Here is a 20628-nt window from a genome sequence, read left to right as displayed (position 1 = left end):
TCCTCTCATTCTCTTTTTCCCTTCTTGGTTGCAGTGAATCTTTACTAATTCATTCCCTAGTTTTCAACACCTAGGACTGGGTTATCACTTTAAACGCCACCATTAAACCCAGCTTTGTCAAATGTTGTTCTAGTCATGTCACTTTACACACACTCCAATTCACTCCTAATCCTCCTCCCCTCGTATTACCAAACCTGCAATGTGTTGGTCATTCTCACAGCCAAGGTCCCATCATGAGCACTTAAGCCCTCCACATCTTCCCATATCGAACCCCATATATCCCAACTCTTTAACCTGGTGACTTCCCCAACGTCTGTTACTTACTTTACCTCTTCTTCATGCAGAGTCTTGTATTTGGGGTAACCAGGGCACCAGACTGGCCCGCTAGTTCCCCTCTATCAAAACCTATATACACTCTGTCCAAAAGAGAAGACTGAAATTGTACCCTTTCTATGGAATATGAGAAAACAAAAAATAGTCGCTTTTCAACCCAATGCTAAATACACTGAACCACTACCCTTACCATTTATATATCCCTGTTAACTCTACCCATAGATACAGATTTTTTTTTTTTGGCTGTGGACAGTAAGGGCTCTTTGTAACCCTTTCCCATGGCCTGCCTGCTTACTCCTTTAGTTTACAGCATGAAGCTGTAAGAGGGGAGCAGACAGACACTGCACCATCTCTCCCTGCACTGAGCTCTAGCCTGCCCTGCAGCTCAACTCACACTGGGGGAAGTTGGGAAAGCACCAAATGCTTACAATGGTCTACAGGCCTCAGCAATATGTAGCTTAATCTCTTCCAAATCATTTTTATAAAGATTGAATCAAAACTGGTTTTTTGTACAGTAGTTCAAATATTGTACAGGCCTCTCAAATAAATATAATACATTATTTCCCTTTGGAAGACTTTCTGTTAGTCATCCAATCTACCTGAAAGCAATTTTCAGGTATAAATGTATTAGGTTTTGATCACTTGTTTGATGAAAAAGATCCATCTCTCACAGCCTTGATTCCACTTATACCCATTCTTGGCAGTCTGATAGAGACAAGCAATTAGTGTTGTTTGATTTTTTAATAATGCTAAAAATTTCATCATCCAGCCTCAGAACATATCCTTTGAGTGAGTTCCCCATGGGCTGGACACTGCATGTAGAGGGGCATCCACACGTGTGTGTAATATGGGAAATGGTACTCGATGCCTATTCTTGAGGAGTGCATGTTATGGGGCATCGGTTCTCTTGGCCAGAACCAAGAGAACTAAGAATGCCAGTAATGGAATCTTAAATCATTCTGAAATGACTAATCATGTTTATTAAAGGGGCTTCTAGAGGGGAAGATAGCTTTAATTTAGGTGGGTATATTAGAGCTCCTGAGGCGAGGTGCTCTTTGGTACTACTTTAAGGAAGTAGTGGCAATTAATGGGAATAGCCTTTTAGGTAAGAAGAAAAGCAAAACTGAAACCTCTCCGGCAGAAACAAGTAAGTCGCATGTGAGGCCAGAAAGAAAGCCTACCTCCATAGTGCAGAGAAGTCAATTGATAAATATTTATTGGGGGCCCACTATGTATCTTGGCTAGATGCAATGTGTTCAGCTTATTGTAATGCAGTATAATTTTAAGATTGGCTCTGAAGAGAGATAAGATTAGCAGGCAGTAAGCGATTAGATGACAACAGAAAGCAGTATGTGAAAGGTGTTATATGGTGTGGTTTCAGCTGTATGCTTGTTGTGTTCATAATGCTGCAAAGAGATAATGTCCTTGTTTTGTTTTCCTTTTAGCAAATGGGAGAGTTCCTTCTCATCCCCATCCCACCCCAATTCTCTGACCCATTCCTCTGTCATTTTGGTTATGGGTTCTGAAACTAGACCCAATTTTCTCTATTATTTTTGAAATGCTGAATTGAAACTTGACTTTAAAAAAAAATTATTTCAACTTGAAGCAAATTAATTCTTTGTCCTTTTAGTTTTGCAAAAATATACTCTTTAATCTGACTAATATTAAATATACACTCCAAAACAAATAAAAGCTATGTAGCTGAGTTTCATTTCACTCCAGGAAAGCAACTCATAAATTACATTGAAGATTTCATTTGGTTTTATTTTTACCTGGTTTTGCATCCTGGGAGATAACCAACTTAACCAAACTCAGTCTTGAAAAAGAGATAACCAGATGCTGAAAAGACACTCTTGTTTGTTTCACTAAGTGGTTCTTTTAAAAATATGAGTAAGTATTAAAGAGAGAAAATGTCTTTGGAAATTAATCTACTTAAAAAAAATCTATTTCTGAACGGCTGCCAGCCAGACTTCAGTTGGTTTCATTTTTCATTTCAAGCTTTCTAACAATATATGACTAGACAGAATGAGACCACTCTAGATATCTCATGGAAAACATAGGGTAAGGACTGAGGAAAGACTACAAAGACTAAATAATGCTTAGAGTTTTAGTTTAAGTTTTTAAAAATCCTGAAGCTATGCTGCATTATGGGAAGAAAATAAATTTAGCTGTGACAAAGCATTCTCCTTCTTCAAACCTTTGAATAATCAATCAGCTTCTTGCTTTACAAAGGCTTCCCATATCTGATAACGCTGCCATGCCTTTAGCAAGAGCTATCATATGAGGAGCTCATTCATTCATTCAACAAATGCTTAGTGAGCACCTTCTTTTGCCAGGCACTGTCCTAGGTGCTGAGGAATACAACAGCAAACAAAATAGACTCCTCAAGCACCAGGCTGGATTTTATCCCTTTATGTCTATTTCACCAAGTCCTCACAATGCTCCTGCAAAGTAAGTATCATTATCTTCATTTCATAGATGGGGGAAGTAGGCATACAGAAGTTAAGGCCTAGGTCCCAGAACCAGTCAATAGCAAGGCAGGAACTCAAAACCTCTGAAACTGATTCCCAAGCTTGTGCTTATTCTATTAGACTACTGTCATTATTTTGGTTCAATGCAAATAAAGGAAAACAATTTAAAAACTATATTTAATGGGTTCACTCCACTTGGGAAATCTTTGTATTCACAAGAATTAGAATCAGAAATGTAAAGCTGGCTTGGCAAAAAAGTCAAATGGGACAAAAAAGTTATCAATGGGAAGAACAATGTTTTGTCTGTGTTTTAACTTTTGTTCTCCACTTCTCAGGGAGGACAAATCTTAAGAGTAGTGTGTCTCCTGTCACAGAATTTGTTCAAGCAGAGGCTGGTTGACTACTTAGTGGGATGCCGGAGAGGGGATTCACTTATAATTCAGGAAAGTAGGGGACCTCTGAGTCCCTTGATTCTCCCCCTGGAGAATCTCTCCAGGATTCCAAAAGGGGAGACAAACTAGTTTTGTAATCTTTCCTCAGTCTTTCCTCTAAGTTTCCCATGAAGCATCTAGAATGGTTTCATTCTGTCTTAGTCACGTATTGTCTGAAAGCTTGAAATGAACACTGAAACCAAGTTAGGTCTAGCTGACACTTGGTAGGCATGCTCCCAGAAGTGATAGCTTCCCTTTGGGCTCTTTGTGACCAGGAGTCTAAAATGGTCACGGAAAAGGCCTGCTTGCAGACAAGACTGGAAATGCTTCCAAAATATGGCTCTGTTGGAAAACAATATATGACTTACCATTAAGGCAAAATCTAAAGAAAATTGTCACCAGAAAGGCATGAATACCTTCTGCGTAACTTAGTTTTTTTGTTTGATTTGGTTCATAACTCAACCTGACTCCCATGGAATGCATCTCCAGGTCTCAACTTACTCACAGTCCTGCAAGCTGGAACAGCTTCAACACTCACCATCCATCCCTCACTACTTATTTCACAAAGAAAGGTCTAGTAATTGTCCATGTTTCCAGAATCTGCAGTTATAAGGGATTCAGAGTTCTCCTGTCTTCCTAACCTGTAAATGAACCTCCTTTCCAATATCCTCAATAAGTGGCCATCCAACATCTTCTCAAACAAATTCCCTGATGGAGATTCAATGCCTCTTAACATAGCTTCTTCTGCATGAGGCTAGTTGTGAGTAAATTCTTAGGTAAAACTGAGTCAATCGCCTTCCTAGAACTTCCCATGCAATGATTTCCTAGTCATGCTTTCAGTTAACCCATAAATCTAACCACTCTTCCCCAAGTGTCACATTTGTCCTAAGTATGCTTTCTCTATACTAGTACACAATCATTCACAGAATCACAGGATGTTAGACTTGGAAAGGACTTCATAAATCTCTAAACTATTTTATGGACAAAACATTTTGTATTGTCAGACCTTTAGAACTTTGAGAGTACACTCATTCTTCATGTGACATAGTGTTGAGTATTCTCACTCTGATATATATGGTATCTATACCATACACATTGTTATATCTATCATGTACCAAAATATTATATACCAGTATGTATATATATTGATTCTATGGTTTTATTATTATTTTTTTTAATTTTTTTAATGTTTATTTATTTTTGAGACAGAGAGAGACAGAGCATGAGCAGGGGAGGGGGAGAGAGAGAGAGGGAGACACAGAATCCGAGGCAGGCTCCAGGCTCTGAGCCATCAGTACAGAGCCTGATGTGGTGCTCGAACTCATCAACTGCAAGATCATGACCTGAGCTGAAGTCGGATGCTCAACCGACTGAGTCACCCAGGTGCCCCTATTATTTTTTTAATGCAACCTAAGATTGCATTTTATTGACAATCACATCACACTGTAAATTGGTCATAATGAGCCTATATTAATGAAACCCCTAAGACATGCTCATTCAATCAATTAGTAAGTCTCATTTCCTCAGTCTTTACTTTTACAGATGATTTTTTTGGGAACTTAAGTGCATGAGGTTATATTTACTTCAAATTAATTTTATCTTATCAATTCAGCCAATTTTACAGTCTACTAGAATTTTTTTGGACACCAAATCTACACCTTGCCACTTCAGCTATACATTTCACCTTGGTCATTAACAAGCTTGAAGGATATCATTGATATAACTATGCCATTAAGTAAACAGTCTGGGCTTGAATCTCAGTGCTGACACCTAAGAAATGTGTGACCTTGAGGAAGTTACTTAAACTGTCTGTGCTGCAGATTACTCATTTATAAAGTGGAGATAAGGGGGAACCTGGGTGGCTCAGTCAGTTAAGCATCTGACTCTTCATTTCAGCTCAAGTCATGATCTCGCGGTTCATGGAGTTCAAGCCCCACATTGGGCTCGGTGCTAACAGTGCAGAGCCTGCTTGGGATTCTCTCTCCCCCTCTCTCTGCTCCTCCCCCACCTGGGCTCCCTCTCTCTCAAAATAAATAAATAAACTGTAAAAATATATAAAGTGGTGATAAAAGTATTGACTGCATTGGATTATTGTAAGGATTAAATAAACTGATGCATGCAGAGTAACTGAACAGTATTTCACACCTAAGAATCTAATGGGTGTCTGTTATTTTTTTAAATACTTTATTTTTTTATTTTTTAATATAATTTATTGTTAAATTGGCTTCCATACAACACCCAGTGCTCATCCCAACAAGTGCCCTCCTCAATGCCCATCATCCACTTTCCCTCTCCTCCACCCCCCCATCAACCCTCAGTTTGTTTTCTGTTTTTAAGAGGTGTCTTTTATTTCTATTATTTTTATCAAATTCATCATCATTGAAGTCATTGCTAAAGAAAAATCTAGAATAAAACAGACGTAAAGGTCTATAGATCCCTCTCTGTGATAACACGGACCTATTCTTTAGCACTCTTTGGATTTGGTTATGCAAGCCACTTGTGAATTCATTTAAGTACTGTTATTCCATTTATATTTCTCTATTAAATCCACAATGAAATCTTGAGATATTGTGAAAACTGGCTGGATCATATTTCTATATTACCATAACTACCACATTTTCATCTTGCATTCCAATTACTTTATTGACCAGGAGTATCATTTAGTCCCCCTGGACTTCTTGCTGGTGACTAATAATTATCACTTTCTTTTCTGAATATTCTAAAATTTTTCAGAATAATTTCTAAAATTTTGCTGAGATGTTACGTTTTCTCTTTTTGCTAATCTCTAGGCATTCGGGGCTTTATCTGTTTGCTGACATTCCCTGAAGATGGCTGGCTGGAGTGGGGGAGTCACAGATGTGATGTTCTCAGTCCCACAGCTGCAATCTGGGCCAGGAGACCCCAATCTGTGAGGAAGGGCTTAGGATCTGGTATAATGCTATGGTGGGCCTCAATTCCCTCATCCACATTTTGTTCTACCCTTATCAGGTGGGAAATCATGATCCTTGATTAAAAGCCAAGAATAAGAAGAGATGTACAGTCCTTTGTTTTGCCCATCAGAGGTCCTGTACTTTTCTTGTTCTTTTTTCTCCAAAAGTAAAACAAAATTCTATGCTAAAAAGTACAACTAAAAATAACATTCCACTCTTGACAGAAATAGTAACCATGTCATTATCAAAAATGAGAATAACACACTTGACATCATGAGCATTCCAGTGTTCTAGGTCTACTTTACTTTATGACTAATTTTTTTGTAGGATTGTTCCTTGTGAGCTTTTTTAAGTCTCTTTTGTTGTTTTAGTTTTTTTTTTTTTTTTTTTTTTAACATAATTCAGCTCACTCTGGACTTTAGGCTTCTTGACACCAATCTAATGGGATTATCTCTCTCTTTGGTATTTGTTCTTGGTTATTTGCCTGTCCTTGCATTCTTCTTTAAATAATCTTTTATATTTTGAGTTAATCTGAGCATGCCCTTTGCAGCCATAGCCATCTCTCTTCCTCATTGTTTTTGAACATTCAAACCTCTAGTTGCAATTGTTCAAAACATTGTAGACTATTAGACTTGACAAATGTGTGTGTGTGTGTGTGTGTGTGTGTGTGTGTGTGTGTGTGCATTAGCTTTGATAATTTGGGAAATACTCATGATTATAAGAATTTCATTACTGTTTATTGCTTAACTCATATATACAATAAAATATGCATGTGTGTGTGTCAGAGAGAGAGAGAGAGAGAGAGATTTATTGGGTATCAACTATGTACGATGTTCTGTCCTATTTACTAGGATATAAAGATAAACATGATAGATACACTCCTGCCCTCTTGAAGCCTGAAGTTTTGCAACAAATAGAAGTGACTGGGGGCGCCTGGGTGGCTCAGTCGGTTGAGCGTCCAACTTCAGCTCGGGTCATGATCTCACAGTCTGTGAGTTCGAGCCCCACGTCGGGCCCTGTGCTGACAGCTCAGAGCCCGGAGCCTGTTTCAGATTCTGTGTCTCCCTCTCTCTCTGACCCTCCCCCGTTCATGCTCTGTCCCTCTCTGTCTCAAAAAAAAAAAAAAGTGACTGAAAAGGCAATCCTGATCTAGCATGACACTGAGAGCACATAGCAAGAGCACCAATTTCATTTGAAGAATTGAGTTTCTCATCCCTTTAGTCTAGAGTTTCAGGCCATTTCTTCGCTGAAATGTGAAATTTCCCTCCTAAAATCTGTGGTACGCATCTGGCTATATCCATCACCTGGTCCTTGGTTATCACAAAGGCTAAAATGACATGGTCACAATTTTCCAAATGTTGAGCACACAGTAGACACTCAAATATTATTGAATAAATGAATAAAGTTTCCTTCTACTTCTATTTTACCAACCAATCTCTTGGTGAAAATCAGATCCAAAATAGCAGTTCTTTTCATTTCCTTTACCCTCTTAGAGAAGAAAATGAGGTAAATTGGTATCTGAAACCCTGTTTTCCTTTAAACACAAATAAGACTTCTATTTTTTTAAGTTTATTTATTTTGAGAGAGGGGTGGGGGGACAGAGAGAGAGAGGGAAAGCACAAGCAGGGGAGGGGCAAAAGAGAGAGACAGAGAGACAGAGACAGAGAGAGAGAGAGAGAGAGACAGAGAGAGAGAGAATCCCAAGCAGGTTCCACACTGTCAGCATGGAGCCCAATGTGGGGCTCAAACTCACGAACAGTGAGATCATGACCTGAGCTGAAACCAAGAGTCAGACGTTTAACTGACTGAGCCATCCAGGTACCCCTAAACATGACTAAGACTTCTAGCAGATGCCCAAATAGTTTAAGTTTTTCGTCACTCCTATTTACTGTTTTTGTGTTACTTTTGTATGCTGTATCAGAAGTAAATTACACCCATGCTTATAGGGCTGAGTGGTTTAAGTTCATTCATTCAGTGAAAACGATTTATTGAGTGCATACTACATGCAAGAAACTGTTCTGGACACTATTTTTTCCTTCCTCCTTTTAACTTCGCTAAGTGTGTCCTCTCTTGGATTTTTAGATACCCACCTTTCTGTCTATCCTAAAACATCTGGATTCCTGCTCCCTAGGAACAACTCATTTTCCTTGTTTCGTCTCTGTCAAAAACTGTGCGTTTACTAACTTTTTCTTAAGTGCAGATTAATTAAAGCAAGTTTCTCAATCTTTTGATGAGGAAAACATTCTTATTTTCTTGTGATGCTATTGAAATATCAAATTAAGTAATTTTTATTTTTTAAAAAATTTTTTAACGTTTTATTTATTTTTGAGACAGAGAGAGACAGAGCATGAACGGGGGAGGGGCAGAGAGAGAGGGAGACACAGAACCGGAAGCAGGCTCCAGGCGCTGAGCCATCAGCCCAGAGCCCGACGCGAGGCTCGAACTCACGGACCGCGAGATCGTGACCTGAGCTGAAGTCGGCGGCTTAACCGACTGAGCCACCCAAGCGCCCCTCAAATTAAGTAATTTTTAAAAATCAGAGCTACGAGAGAAAGCACTACATTGTTTATGAACTGCATCTATAACCACCTGCCATTAAGAATCATTGATCTTAATGATGGGAATAACTAACATGCTAACAGAATATAGTCAAATCTCTAGTATAATTTAGTTGGTCATTAACATGACCAGTAACTTTTAGGGTTTGAACTTTAATTTATATATCCATATACCCCACATGCAGCCTAAAAATTAGAATTCACTTTCAACACTCAGGCATGTAAATATGAACATTATTTTCTTAATTTCTTTGATCTACTTTTTACAAAGTAATTTAAGCAATTTGTAATCAAAATGCAAAAACTTGTTCCCAATAAATGCCAATTTATTTTCCATATGAAATAAAGATATATTCTTATCTTCCTGAAAAGTATACATTTTTTCATCAAGGTTTCTATACCAAATATTTGAATCAGGTCATTTTCACTGGCTGTGAATTGAGCTCAGAGTAACTTGTCAGTAAAGGAACAACAAATCCATTTGTCTTTGGTGTTTTCTTGGTGTGTTGCTAATAAACTGCTCTGTCTACATGAGGTCATGGCCACCTGACCTGGAAATGGGCTCTGCTGAGTCAGGAGGTCAGAGATCACCATGGATTGCTAAGTAAGCAATAATGCATAAAAATAATGGAGACAGAGGGGAAAAGACCCTAATGCTAATTAGCCCATAAACTAGGCCAAATACAGTTTTGTCCAAAGATAAAAGGAATTCGGCATCGGGCAAGAAAACTTTCAATTAAAAGCAGAAAATAAAAATCATTTGTAGTGAGTTTACTTAGAGTACTGATGTTTTATCGCAGTAGGTGTATCATTTCAATAATATTGATCAAGACCTTGCAATAGGTTTAGGAACTAACTTTGAAAAATTTTAAGTCTGTTTTCAAGTTTGAATTATTCACAATTACAGGAAATATAGAGGAAATTTTAGGAAAAAGTAATTATACCAATAGAAATTCTTAGTAAATGACTACTTTAGATTATTACATATACAAATGAAATATCTAAACATGTTTAATTTACTATCAAGAAGTATCTGAGATATACTAAGATTCTGGTTCCTATGATAATTAGTGCTAGGAATGTAGGAGAAAGCAACCTCCAAAGTATATAAGCACAAATACAATCTGGTAGTTTGACATGGATTCCTTCACCAGGAAGTTAACCTAACAGACACCATGTGTGAGTTACTACAATGGTTTACATTTGCCATTAACAATTTTACAACAGGATGTTAGTGGTTCTCTTTTTTCCTTTTATTTCAAATATTTCACACAGTTATATATGGTATTATATCTATTACCAACTCAAGTCCGTGAATAATCAGTAAAAATTGCAGATTTTTTTCTTATTTGGAACTACTGTTCTCACCTAGTAGTTTTTTTTTTTAATTACCTTCACTTGAAATTCTTAGTACAACAAAAAGTTTCATTAACTCCCAAAAACAGATGGACATAAGAATAAAAGAGTAGACATACACAGACTTTGTTATTTTCTCAGGCTTATGAGGCTCTTTTCGTTTGTATCAATCAGTGTAAGATGAAGAGAGTATCCTTCAGAAAATAAACCCTTGGGTCAAGAACAAAAATATCAACATAAGAACAGGTATGAATCTATTGACTATTAATGTATATAAGTGAATGGAATGAAATAATCAATCCATGTTCAAGAAATTAAGTCCATGGAAATGCTCCCAACTTGTCATTTGTAAACTTTGATTGTGGATTTATGGTTTCTGGATAGCTAATGAGTTGCATTAGAATCCCAGTATGTTCATGTTTGAAGAGAACTTTGTAACATCTCAGTGAAATTTCTCTTTTTATAAATTTGGAAACTGAGACCCTAAGTGTATAAGGAACTTGTCAGAAGTCACACAACTAGAAAGTGGCAGGGCCAGGACTTGAATATAGGTTTTCTGTTCTTTATATATTCAAGAACATTTTATCAAAAACGTCCTATATATGGACTTGTACCAAGTACCTAGGGAGAAAAACAGTGAGCGGAATACAAACTCTGGCCTCAGAGAACTTTGGTTCTGATGAAGGTTACCAGACAAATAAACAAGACACAAGTCAACACATGCTATTATAGAGGATGTACAAGGTTTTATTAGAGCACTTTGACTTGGGGGGCAAATAAGATCAGGAGGGTCAAGGAAACCTTCAAGATGGGTGTTAGATCTAAGTTGGGCCCTGAATTATCCAAATGAATGGGGTGCAGTGAGGAGGGAATAAACGGGAAGAACGTGATCTCAGCAGAGGGATTAAAATACACCAAAACCCAGATGCAAAAGACATTCAGGCCTGACAGGGTGTTCAGTATCCCTAGAACCAAATGAAGAGAAAAAAGAACCTAGAGAGAAAGAGGTCTGTGAATCAGGTTATGGAGCCTCAACTTTATCTTGAGGGTAGCAAGTAGTCCCTGAAGGGTCACAAGCATGGGAGTGAAATGGCCAGGTGTACATTTCAGAAAGAATGCTAGGGTAGTGTGGGGATCAGACTGGTGTGGAGGGCAAGAGAAGTCTATGAGCCCCTGATATTGGAAAGGGGATGTTCTGATCCTTAGATAGAAATAAATGCCCCAATAATAAAGGTTGATATATCATTCTTTTTTTTTTAAAGTTTATTTATTTTGAGAGAGACAGAGAGAGACAGAGAGAGAGAGCAGGGGAGGGGCAGAGAGACAGAGAGACAGACAGGGAGAGAGAGAGGATCCCAAGCAGGCTCTGCACCACCAGTACTGAGCCTGACGCAGGGCTCAAACTCATGAACCGTGAGATCATGACCTGAGCTGAAACCAAGAGTCAGATGCTGAACTGACTGAGCCACCCAGGTGTCCCTGATCCATCATTCTTATTAAAACTTTGTTAGTGCACTGTAGAGTCTGAGCATCTCTGAGCTCACAGAAAAAGTCCAATTTATGGACCTTGAAGACTAAAAACCAAGGTTTAAAATATGGCCTCAACCAAAAGGTCCTGCATAGGCAACAGGCTAGCAGCAGTCCCAGTCAAGAGTCACACTGCTATTGCAGCCAAACCAGTACAGATGCCACCGTCCCTGGGCCCCTGAGCACCTAGCTATAAATGGGGCTAATTATATCTACTTATCTACTCCATAATGATATTGTGAGGACACTCCCTCTTCCTCAGCAGGAAATGAGAGTAGTAATATCTATTTCATAGCAATGCTGTGAGTTAAAAGATAACATATATAAACACACAGAGTTTTTACACTGGGTATTAAGAATACAATACTGTTAGTTTCTTTTCTTGTAATAATGCAAAAGCTGTTCTCTGTGAAAATAACTGACTCGACAAAGATAGAGAAAAACCTGTGGACTTCACTTCATTTACACTAGGCTCTACCCAACTCACTTAATGAAGCAAGTCAGTGAATGTTACATTGTGAAGATTCTCATTTTCAGCAGGGATTTTCTTAGTTGTTAAAAAAGTAAGAATAAACACACACACACACACACACACACACACACACACACACACACACTTTCTTAAAGTTAAAAAAAACAATACACTCGAGTTCATCCTTCCCAGCCCAGCCAGGCTCTAACTTGGAATGCCTCTTCCTGGAATGGAAGTCCCACATGGCACTCCCCTCCCTTACTGGGGTGCTTGGTAGCTGGCCCTTCTCTCCTCTCTACCACTGCTGGGAATTCCTCTTCTACCTCTTCATAGACCCCACCAAAGCTTCAGGTATTACTTCAGACAGGACAGAAGAGAGGGAAGACACAGGAGGAGAACAGCTTTGAGGGAAGGACCTATGAGCTGGTTGTACACGGAAGTTAGCAAATGGAACTTCCCACAATTGAAATATACAATCAATATTATCATGGATCTGAGGAGAAATCTACAAAATCCTTTTAAAGTGACAGGGCCAGCATAAAACTTGACTGTTGTCACTGACATAAAGAAAGAAATCTATCAGCAACATCAACATGGGAAAAGTACACTCAGAATGCAAACCTTGCTCATCTGAATACTGGCAAGGCCAGGATGTCCCTATGCTCCTGATGCTAAGTACTTCTCATGGATTATTTTATTTAATGCTTACAAGAAACCTGTGACATAGATCATTCTATCCTTCTCTTGAACAGTGAGGAAACTGGTGTACTAGTTTGTTATTGCTGCTATAATAAACTAGCACAAAGTTAGGGGCTTTAAGGAACACAAATTTATTTATTATCTTTACAGTTCTGTAGGTCAGAAATCCAACATGGATCTCACTGGGCTAAAATCAAGGTGTCACCAGGCTGCATTCCTCTCTGGAAGTTCCAGAGGAGGATCTGCTTCCTTACCTTTTCCAGATTCTATGGCTCATCTCCATGGTTTTGCTCCTGTACCCCTTCATCTTCAAAGCCAGCATTGTGGCATCTCTCTGATCGTTCTTGCACTGTCACAATTCCCCCCCACGCTCTGACTTCAGCCATAATATCTGATTCTTTCATGCCTCAGGAGCCAGTTTTCACCCTCTTGGGGGTAATGTAGCACCTGTTGAGAATGCACAATCTATTCACCTGGGAGTATTAATACTGAGCTAGAACTGCTGTTTATCTTCCACCCAAAGCTCCTTGGCTTTTCTTCCTCTGCTGTGTCAGCAGCCATGTAGTTTGAATGGAATGGATTCAAGGCTTAAGCACCGAGCACAGAAAAATTTGTGCAGGGCAAGTGCATACTGAAAACTCAACACATGAGAGTTTTCATTATTATTATATTATTATTTCTACAAGAGACGATAGAAATGTTAAATGTGTACATCAAATAAATAATTAGCTGAGAAACATATTTTGAATGCAATTTTTAACATCCCCATATACTTAAATTAATCCAATACTTGGGTAAAGCTATATATTTATTTTGTGTTCCTGGTTAAAATAATGGATGTCCCTGATCTAATTCTGGCTTGGTTTTTATTACTTTTCTCAATAACAAAAGCCAGGAACAAAATCAGATTTTGCTTCTAGCAGTTTAAATAGATAAAAATCAGTGTGACTGTCAAAATCCAGGTTGGTCTTATCAGGCTGAGATGAAAACCAGGGTTACATTTGAAAAAGATGAATGTGGACACTAACAGGAAAAAGCGCCTGGCTAATCGAGTAAACAAATATGACTTGCAAGTCCCAGATGGAGTATGTATAGCATTGTAATCAGCAAAATGTCTTTTTATGGTTATTTTCCTAGAACATTCGTAAAGGATGCAGATCTTACAATGGGGTAGTACAATTATTTTAAGTTAAAATTTTCATTTACTATCATTTAAAAAGTTTTATTTTTTTTTCATTACAGTCCTCAAATATATGTTACTGACTCTTTCATGGAAATGTAGTAATACCTTAAACTAATAGGATGACCTAGATCAAGGGGCAATAGAGCAGTGTGGTTTCTGTGTCCTGAAAAGAGACTAACCGAGCAAAGCTGTGATCTTGGTTTTATGCCGAACCTAGTTAGTTTGGAAACTTCACTTAGATAATCTATTTATTAAATTTATTTTTCTGACAGAGAGAAAGAGCGCATGTAGGGCAGGGGTAGAGACAGAGAGGGAGACAGAGGATCCAAAGCAGGCTCTGCCCTGACAGCAGTGAGCCCGATGCAGGTCTTGAACTCATGAACTGTGAGATCATGACCTGAGCCCAAGTCGGATGCTCAACTGACTGAGCCACCCAGTTGCCCCTAGATAAACTATTTTAATTAGGTTGTACAGAAGCCAAAGAATATTCTCGGAGTTAAGTAAGTTTCAACTTCACTCCTAGTAGCAGGAGAGGTGTACCTTTATTACTGAATGCCAAGCCTGAGATCCACTAGGTTACAATGCCGATCTTACCCAGTAGACTGGGCTATTCTATGGCAGAGCAAGATTCTCTCCTTCTTCACATCCTTAGGTATTTTCTACACCACTTAAGAGTCCCCTCACTGAATTCATGGTCAAAGCATGCTTCTCAGGCTGGCTCTATCTACAAAGCCAGGGGCAGGGCTGTTATCCCCATTATCCATTCTCTCCTTCTCTCTTTAGTACTAGAACTGTGAAGTCCTACCTGGGCACATGAGGACCCGGAGTATTTTCCAGCCTCCCTTGCAGCTCAGTCAGTATGCTCATGCAGCTTCATTCTGGCAAGTTGGATGTGAATGGAAGGGAAATGCACAACTTCTTGGTTGTCCCCTTAAAACAAGAGATGCGGTTTCCTCTCCCTCTCGCCCCCTCTTGACAGCTAAAGGGTGACGATATCTTGAAATGGAAGCCATAAAGACAGGATGACAGAGCAACGAGATAAGAAGACTAGTCCCTTCAACATAGAGCCTCTATGTCAGTCTGCATGCTGAGGAACACTTAAACAGGGACAAATTGATTTGTACATTTTGAAGCCACTGTTGTTTTGCTTTTACCACAGCAGAAAATCCTAACTAATATTTACTCAAAAATTTCCTTCACTGACCTTCCTAAAATTTCCAGGATTCACATTTTTGGATTAAGAAGATTTCTGTATCCTAAAGAACTATGTATTAATGTCCGAATACCCCAAAGAAATCAAAATGCACAGGTAAGAAGCTGTAAATTAGCACTGTATTTGTTTCAAGCTGACTGCTTGGGATACACACACAGAAACACACAGAAACCACCATATAATTCTTTTGTTTAGTTTCCACAACTAAATCAGGGTGTGAAAAACTGAAGAGGATACAGAGAGGCACCACACAGAAGATTCAAAGCAAACAAAAAGAAGTATATGATGGCACTGGATTGACTTGCTCAGTTGTAAATCTAGTGGTCAACTTAATATTGCTATATCACACAGAAGATGGTGATGAACTGTCTCTTCCACTATGGAAAGGAAACCATTTTAAACTGAAGCAAGAATGTGTTGACAGTTTGGAGAAAAGTGCTATCCGAGCTTATGTTTAATCATTTGAATTAGTTATTGAGGGGAGGCTGTAAAGTCTTTCTCTGTAAGTATTTAAAAACTGGGTAGATTTTAATTTTCCAGAATGTCATGTTAGAGTTTTGCCCTGTGAGCGCAGGCAGGAGGAGCGAGGATGGACTAGAATGGACCTTAACGAAGTCCCTCACTCCAAGATGGGGTGTGCTTTCAATGCATCTCTCTCCTTCTCCCTTCCTCTCTCTTTCTAGAATAACATTAAATTACCTTCTGCTTACAAACAATGAGAAGCAATAAGCTTTTGTTTCTCTTTGCTTTGTTTCCCAGACCATATGCCTTCACCTTTCATCACCACCACCATCATAGTGGGTCTTTCATCCCACTATGTGCTCCAAACTGCAAAATTTAATGTTAGGGAACCATATGCACATGCGTGTGCATGTGAGTGTGCGTGTGTGCGTGTATGGTGGGGAATAGGGAGGGAGAGCTAGGAAAAGAGTTTTACAATACATCCAGATAAGACTGACAGCCACGCCATTCTTTTCAAACACACACACACACACACACACACACACACGCATTCTGTTCTAACGCAGGGTTGGGAAATCAGATCGAGAACTCTGGGGAAGGGCCATAAAATGGCATCAGGTTCTAGGCCTCAGTCCAGATACATCTTAGGCCTTCAAACACTCAATTCAAAATCCTGTCAACAGGTTTTATGTGTTTTGCTTGTACTTTCAGTGAAAAGAGTGCTCCTTTTTAGGGAGATACATTTGAAACAAGAGAAAAATCTTATTTATTAAGAGGTGATAAAAGCCAAAAAAACAGTGGTGTATTTATCAGGAGGGACCCCTATATTAGAGAAACACCGTGATCTCTCTCCACCTGTTAGCTACTTTCCCTCCCTTGTGAAGAAGTGGCTTATCTCGTAAGTGCATTTGAAAGAATAAACTGAGCATATCCCACTCAACTCCCTCCCTCTCTCCCCTCTGTTAGGATCTTTCTGCCTGCATACAAAGAGGATGACTTCTTAGCTGCTCTTGGTCATGCAGTAAAAGCTTTGGTCAAAGGCCCTGCCCAGGGCTAGGAAGGAGGGAGGTAGAAACTGTGCTGTAATTGCCCACTTTGCCTGTGACTGGGTCTGCTTACTGCAGGGGTAAAGTATTAGCAAGCCATCCTGGCCCTGATACAAAGCTACATTTTCCAGTGAGCATCTATCAGAAATATTGCAGACATTTTGCTCTCCTCTTACCTGACTTCTCTCTCTCCATACTGCTTGACACACTCTAGGGGATTAGCAAATAGTTTTTGAATGAGAGAATAAATGGACCTGGGTGGGCCAGTTTGCCGACCTCCTAAAACCCCAAAGAAAGTTCTGAATTTGAGGCTCTATTTTTTTTTTTTTTTGAGAGAGAGAGAGAGAGAGAGAGAGAGAGAGACAGAGAGACAGAGAGAATATCTTAAGCAGGCTCCATGCCCAGTATGTAGCCCAATGTGGGGCTCGATCTCATGACAGTGAGATCATGACCTCAGCTGGAATTAAGAGGTTGGATGCTTAACCGAATAAGCCACCCAGGCAACAATCTATATTTTTCGATCATTCACTCCATTAGTAAAAATGCTTGCACATGGACATCTAATATGTGTATACTATTTATTTGTAAACGTTAACCATGTACCTTTGTACTAATATATACTTTATAAAAATACTCTAAAATAGAAATTTGAAATGAGGTGAAAAAATGTAAATGTTAAGTTCCAGTACTTTCTTCCTGCACACCAGTGGATTATTTTGAGCAGTCCACTCTGTAGCCCACCGGTCTAGACTTGAAGTACTACACAAGTCTGGAGAAGAAGAATCTGGAGGTCTGGAGCAGTCCAGACAGATTCAGGCAGCACAGCAGGGACCCTGTTTCACACAGCCTTGCACTCCTCACCATGCGTAGTAAGGACAACATTTTCTATTTAATGGTGCATCCTCAGGAAGAATGTGTTGAACTGACTTGGAAGGAGAAAGTGGATGAATGGATGTTTATTGATCTAGAAGGAAAAAGGGAAGGATATTCCAAGAGAGACTTATCTTGGAACACTTTATTCCAAGACCAGACATCACAGAAATGGGATAGAGGTTGGCTTTCATCAGACACTGGCTTCAGAACCACATAATGTGAAGGAGCAGGAAATGAAGTTGGTTATTGGAAGAGAGAGAGAAGTGAGAAGGTGGCTCTGGGCCATGAAATTTAGGCAGATATATCAGCATCTGATTCCCTGTAAGAACAAAATATGGAACTTCTGGATGCTTTAAAGATGTAAACATCATCACATTTTATCTTTTATGAAGATCAGACTGGGGTTAGGAGGCATATCAGATGGAACAATATTTGCATTTGGTTAGAGCAGCTCTGAAGAGTCTAGAATGAGACCATGAGAGTCTGGCTAGAGTGATGAAGGAGATAAGGGAAAAGAAAGTATGAAACAAATAGTCAATTAGAAAGAATATGATCAAACCTTCATAACCAATAAGATGTGAAGGAAGAAAGAGAAGAAACCAAATATGTCTAGAGATGATCCCACCATTTGGAAAATGAACAATCTCACTTGATTTCTGGAAATTTTCCTCTATCTTGATTTGCTATGGTAAGTAATCCTAGTGTGAATTAAAATTTTTTTTTAATGTTTATTTATTTTTGACAGAGACAGAATGCGAGTGGGTTAGGGGCAGAGAGAGAGGGAGACACAGAAGCAGAAGCAGGCTCCAGGCTCTGACCTGTCAGCACAGAGCCCGACACGGGGCTCGAACTCACAAACCGTGAGATCACGACCTGAGCCGAAGTCGGACGCTCAACCTACTGAGCCACCCGGGCGCCCCTCCCGGTGTGAATTGATGTTTCTCTGTTCCTATTTAAATGCTTGAGGCTCACCCTGTAACCTCAAAGTAAAATGCTGAAACATGGAACACGGACTAAATTTTCATGAGTCCAAGGTACTACTTACTAAGTTTGCTGGAAGATGCAATTGAGAAATGGCACTTGGCCTTGAAGAAAAACGAAACATCATGTTTGTGTGTATGTAGTTGACAACAACTGGCTTCCCACACACAACTGAACAATCCAGTCAACCACAAAGTGAAGACTAGTAATAAGTTCATGACCTTTTCAGCCACGTTTATTCCTATATGTGAACTCCACATTATTCTAAGCTATGGAGTTTACTCTGGGGTAATTCAGACAGCTGAATAATAAAAAAGGATAGAGGATAGAACAGATAACAATGCTGGAAAGAAAAGAAGCCAAGCTTTTTTGTCAAATAGCTATAATCCTGTGGACAGGTTATATGATGTGTCTATGTCCATGCAGTTCATTTTTTGAAACCTGTGTGACTTATTCTGAAAACAGTCTCCTAAGATGGGAAGAAATGACCAAAAATTACATAAAGCTTACTTTCCAAATGGAGTTCTGCAGAAAATACAGCTGCCATCTGGCCTTCTGGCTAACTTCACTTCTTTCTTTTTCGGCAGATATTATTTAATCCAGACCACACAGTTTGTTAGTCTAGTTGGTTCATGAAGATTTCAGAACATGAATCTGTAGCAGGAATGTTTGGCAAGTGACAAGACATTAGCTGCTTGACATGAGGGCAGTTTCCTTGTCTCAGTGGTTAAGTAAGTCTCTCCCTGGCTCTGTGTGCCTGGGTGCCTTCAGCTATGAAGTCAAACTGATTATCCTTGTCATCTCTCAAACATGATGTCTGCCATGCGCTGTGAGACAGGTACTGCTCCTGCATATATACCACTGCTCTAAAATTAACTACGAAGACTTTAAACCCAATGTTAGTTCACAGTTAACATTATGATGGTCTACTTGCATGTAAATGGACTGAAACTCTAGTCACTGTATATAAAATACAACCTGTGCTTTAAAATTTAGCCAAGATGTATTAAAGCATGGAAAAAATAATTTGGTCTGGGTAGGTTTTTAAAATCATGTTTAAACTAAGAAAAGAGGTATTTAATAATAAAAAAAATCACATCAGTTACATAGTAGCTTTCAAAAGGCAGAAGTTGCTGGTCTCTATAGATGCCTACCTGCCTCCAAAGAAAGTGAGAGGGTGAGCTGAGATTTACAGCCTATAAACTTCTGCCAGGTTCAGACAGGAAGAAGTCTTTTCATGACATTGGGTTTGGCTTCATTTCTCAGTGGTCTCACTTGGCCAGCAATGCTAAAGACTGCAGCAGAGTCCAGGCGTAATTCTATAGATACTGCCATTGGGAGGACCAGCAGGAATAGGGGTAACCTATCCTGGTGAGGCAGATGAGAGGGGTAGATATATGTCCTCAAAAACCTGGCCATAAAAGAAAAATCAGTGACACAAAAATTCAACATCTATGAAGAATGCTGGAGGACAATTGCTATAGTTTGAAAAAAACATTTAGGTAGAAGTTTACATAATTTTAATCATAAACAAGATTCTAACAAATAATAATCGCATGATCCTTAAGGCTTTATTAGCTATTTACCACACTCTTCAGATTTTCATTTCCTATTAAATCTGATTGATAACAAGTTTATCATTCATTTGCATAATTCCATTTCCTTCACCATTTCTTATTCAGAGTATGACATCATGGAGTTAGAGAATGGAAACTGTTTCTATACTTTGGGAGGAAAAAAAGCAATGTTTGTGATAACCCAATTTTTTTCCCTCCTTCTAAGCTAAACACTTATAATTCTTAACACATGTTTTTTCTTGGAAACCATTTTTACTTCTGGCTTTATGTAAAATGTGAGAATTTTCTATCTCAGAAAATGGCACTAGTTCATCTCTTATGATGTCCCCATTGTATGTTCATTGCCAGCGAAACAATCTGTTTAGAACTCTCATTATTATGACTATAAATAGACCTGTAAAATGTGCTTTTCTGCATGTTTCATCATTTTCAGTTTCAGAACTCTGTTATTTAAACCCTGATCAGAAGGTTAACACATGAAAATATCTAATGAACCTGGCTTCCTGGTATGGAATT

At 38.9% G+C, this 20628-nt stretch overlaps 1 protein-coding gene across 8 annotated transcripts in view; it reads right to left on the bottom strand.

Moving 5' to 3' along the window:
* Nucleotides 1-20628, bottom strand: part of SPATS2L (spermatogenesis associated serine rich 2 like) — a 165486-nt gene that overhangs the window by 95830 nt on the left and 49028 nt on the right. The window contains exon 1 of one of the 8 annotated variants that reach the window (XM_053215531.1): nt 14766-15222. The exons of 6 other annotated variants lie outside the window; for them this stretch is intronic. In XM_053215531.1, coding sequence (XP_053071506.1) covers nt 14766-14827 — 62 coding nt within the window. In that variant the 5' untranslated portion in view covers nt 14828-15222. Of the gene's footprint in view, nt 1-13031; nt 13444-14765; nt 15223-20628 lie in introns of those variants that run through there. One more of the 8 variants, XM_053215530.1, reaches the window with a different exon arrangement.

Source organism: Acinonyx jubatus, chromosome C1, assembly GCF_027475565.1.
Source record: "Acinonyx jubatus isolate Ajub_Pintada_27869175 chromosome C1, VMU_Ajub_asm_v1.0, whole genome shotgun sequence".
Lineage (NCBI taxonomy): Eukaryota > Metazoa > Chordata > Mammalia > Carnivora > Felidae > Acinonyx > Acinonyx jubatus.
This window is presented reverse-complemented; position numbering and strand designations above follow the sequence as displayed.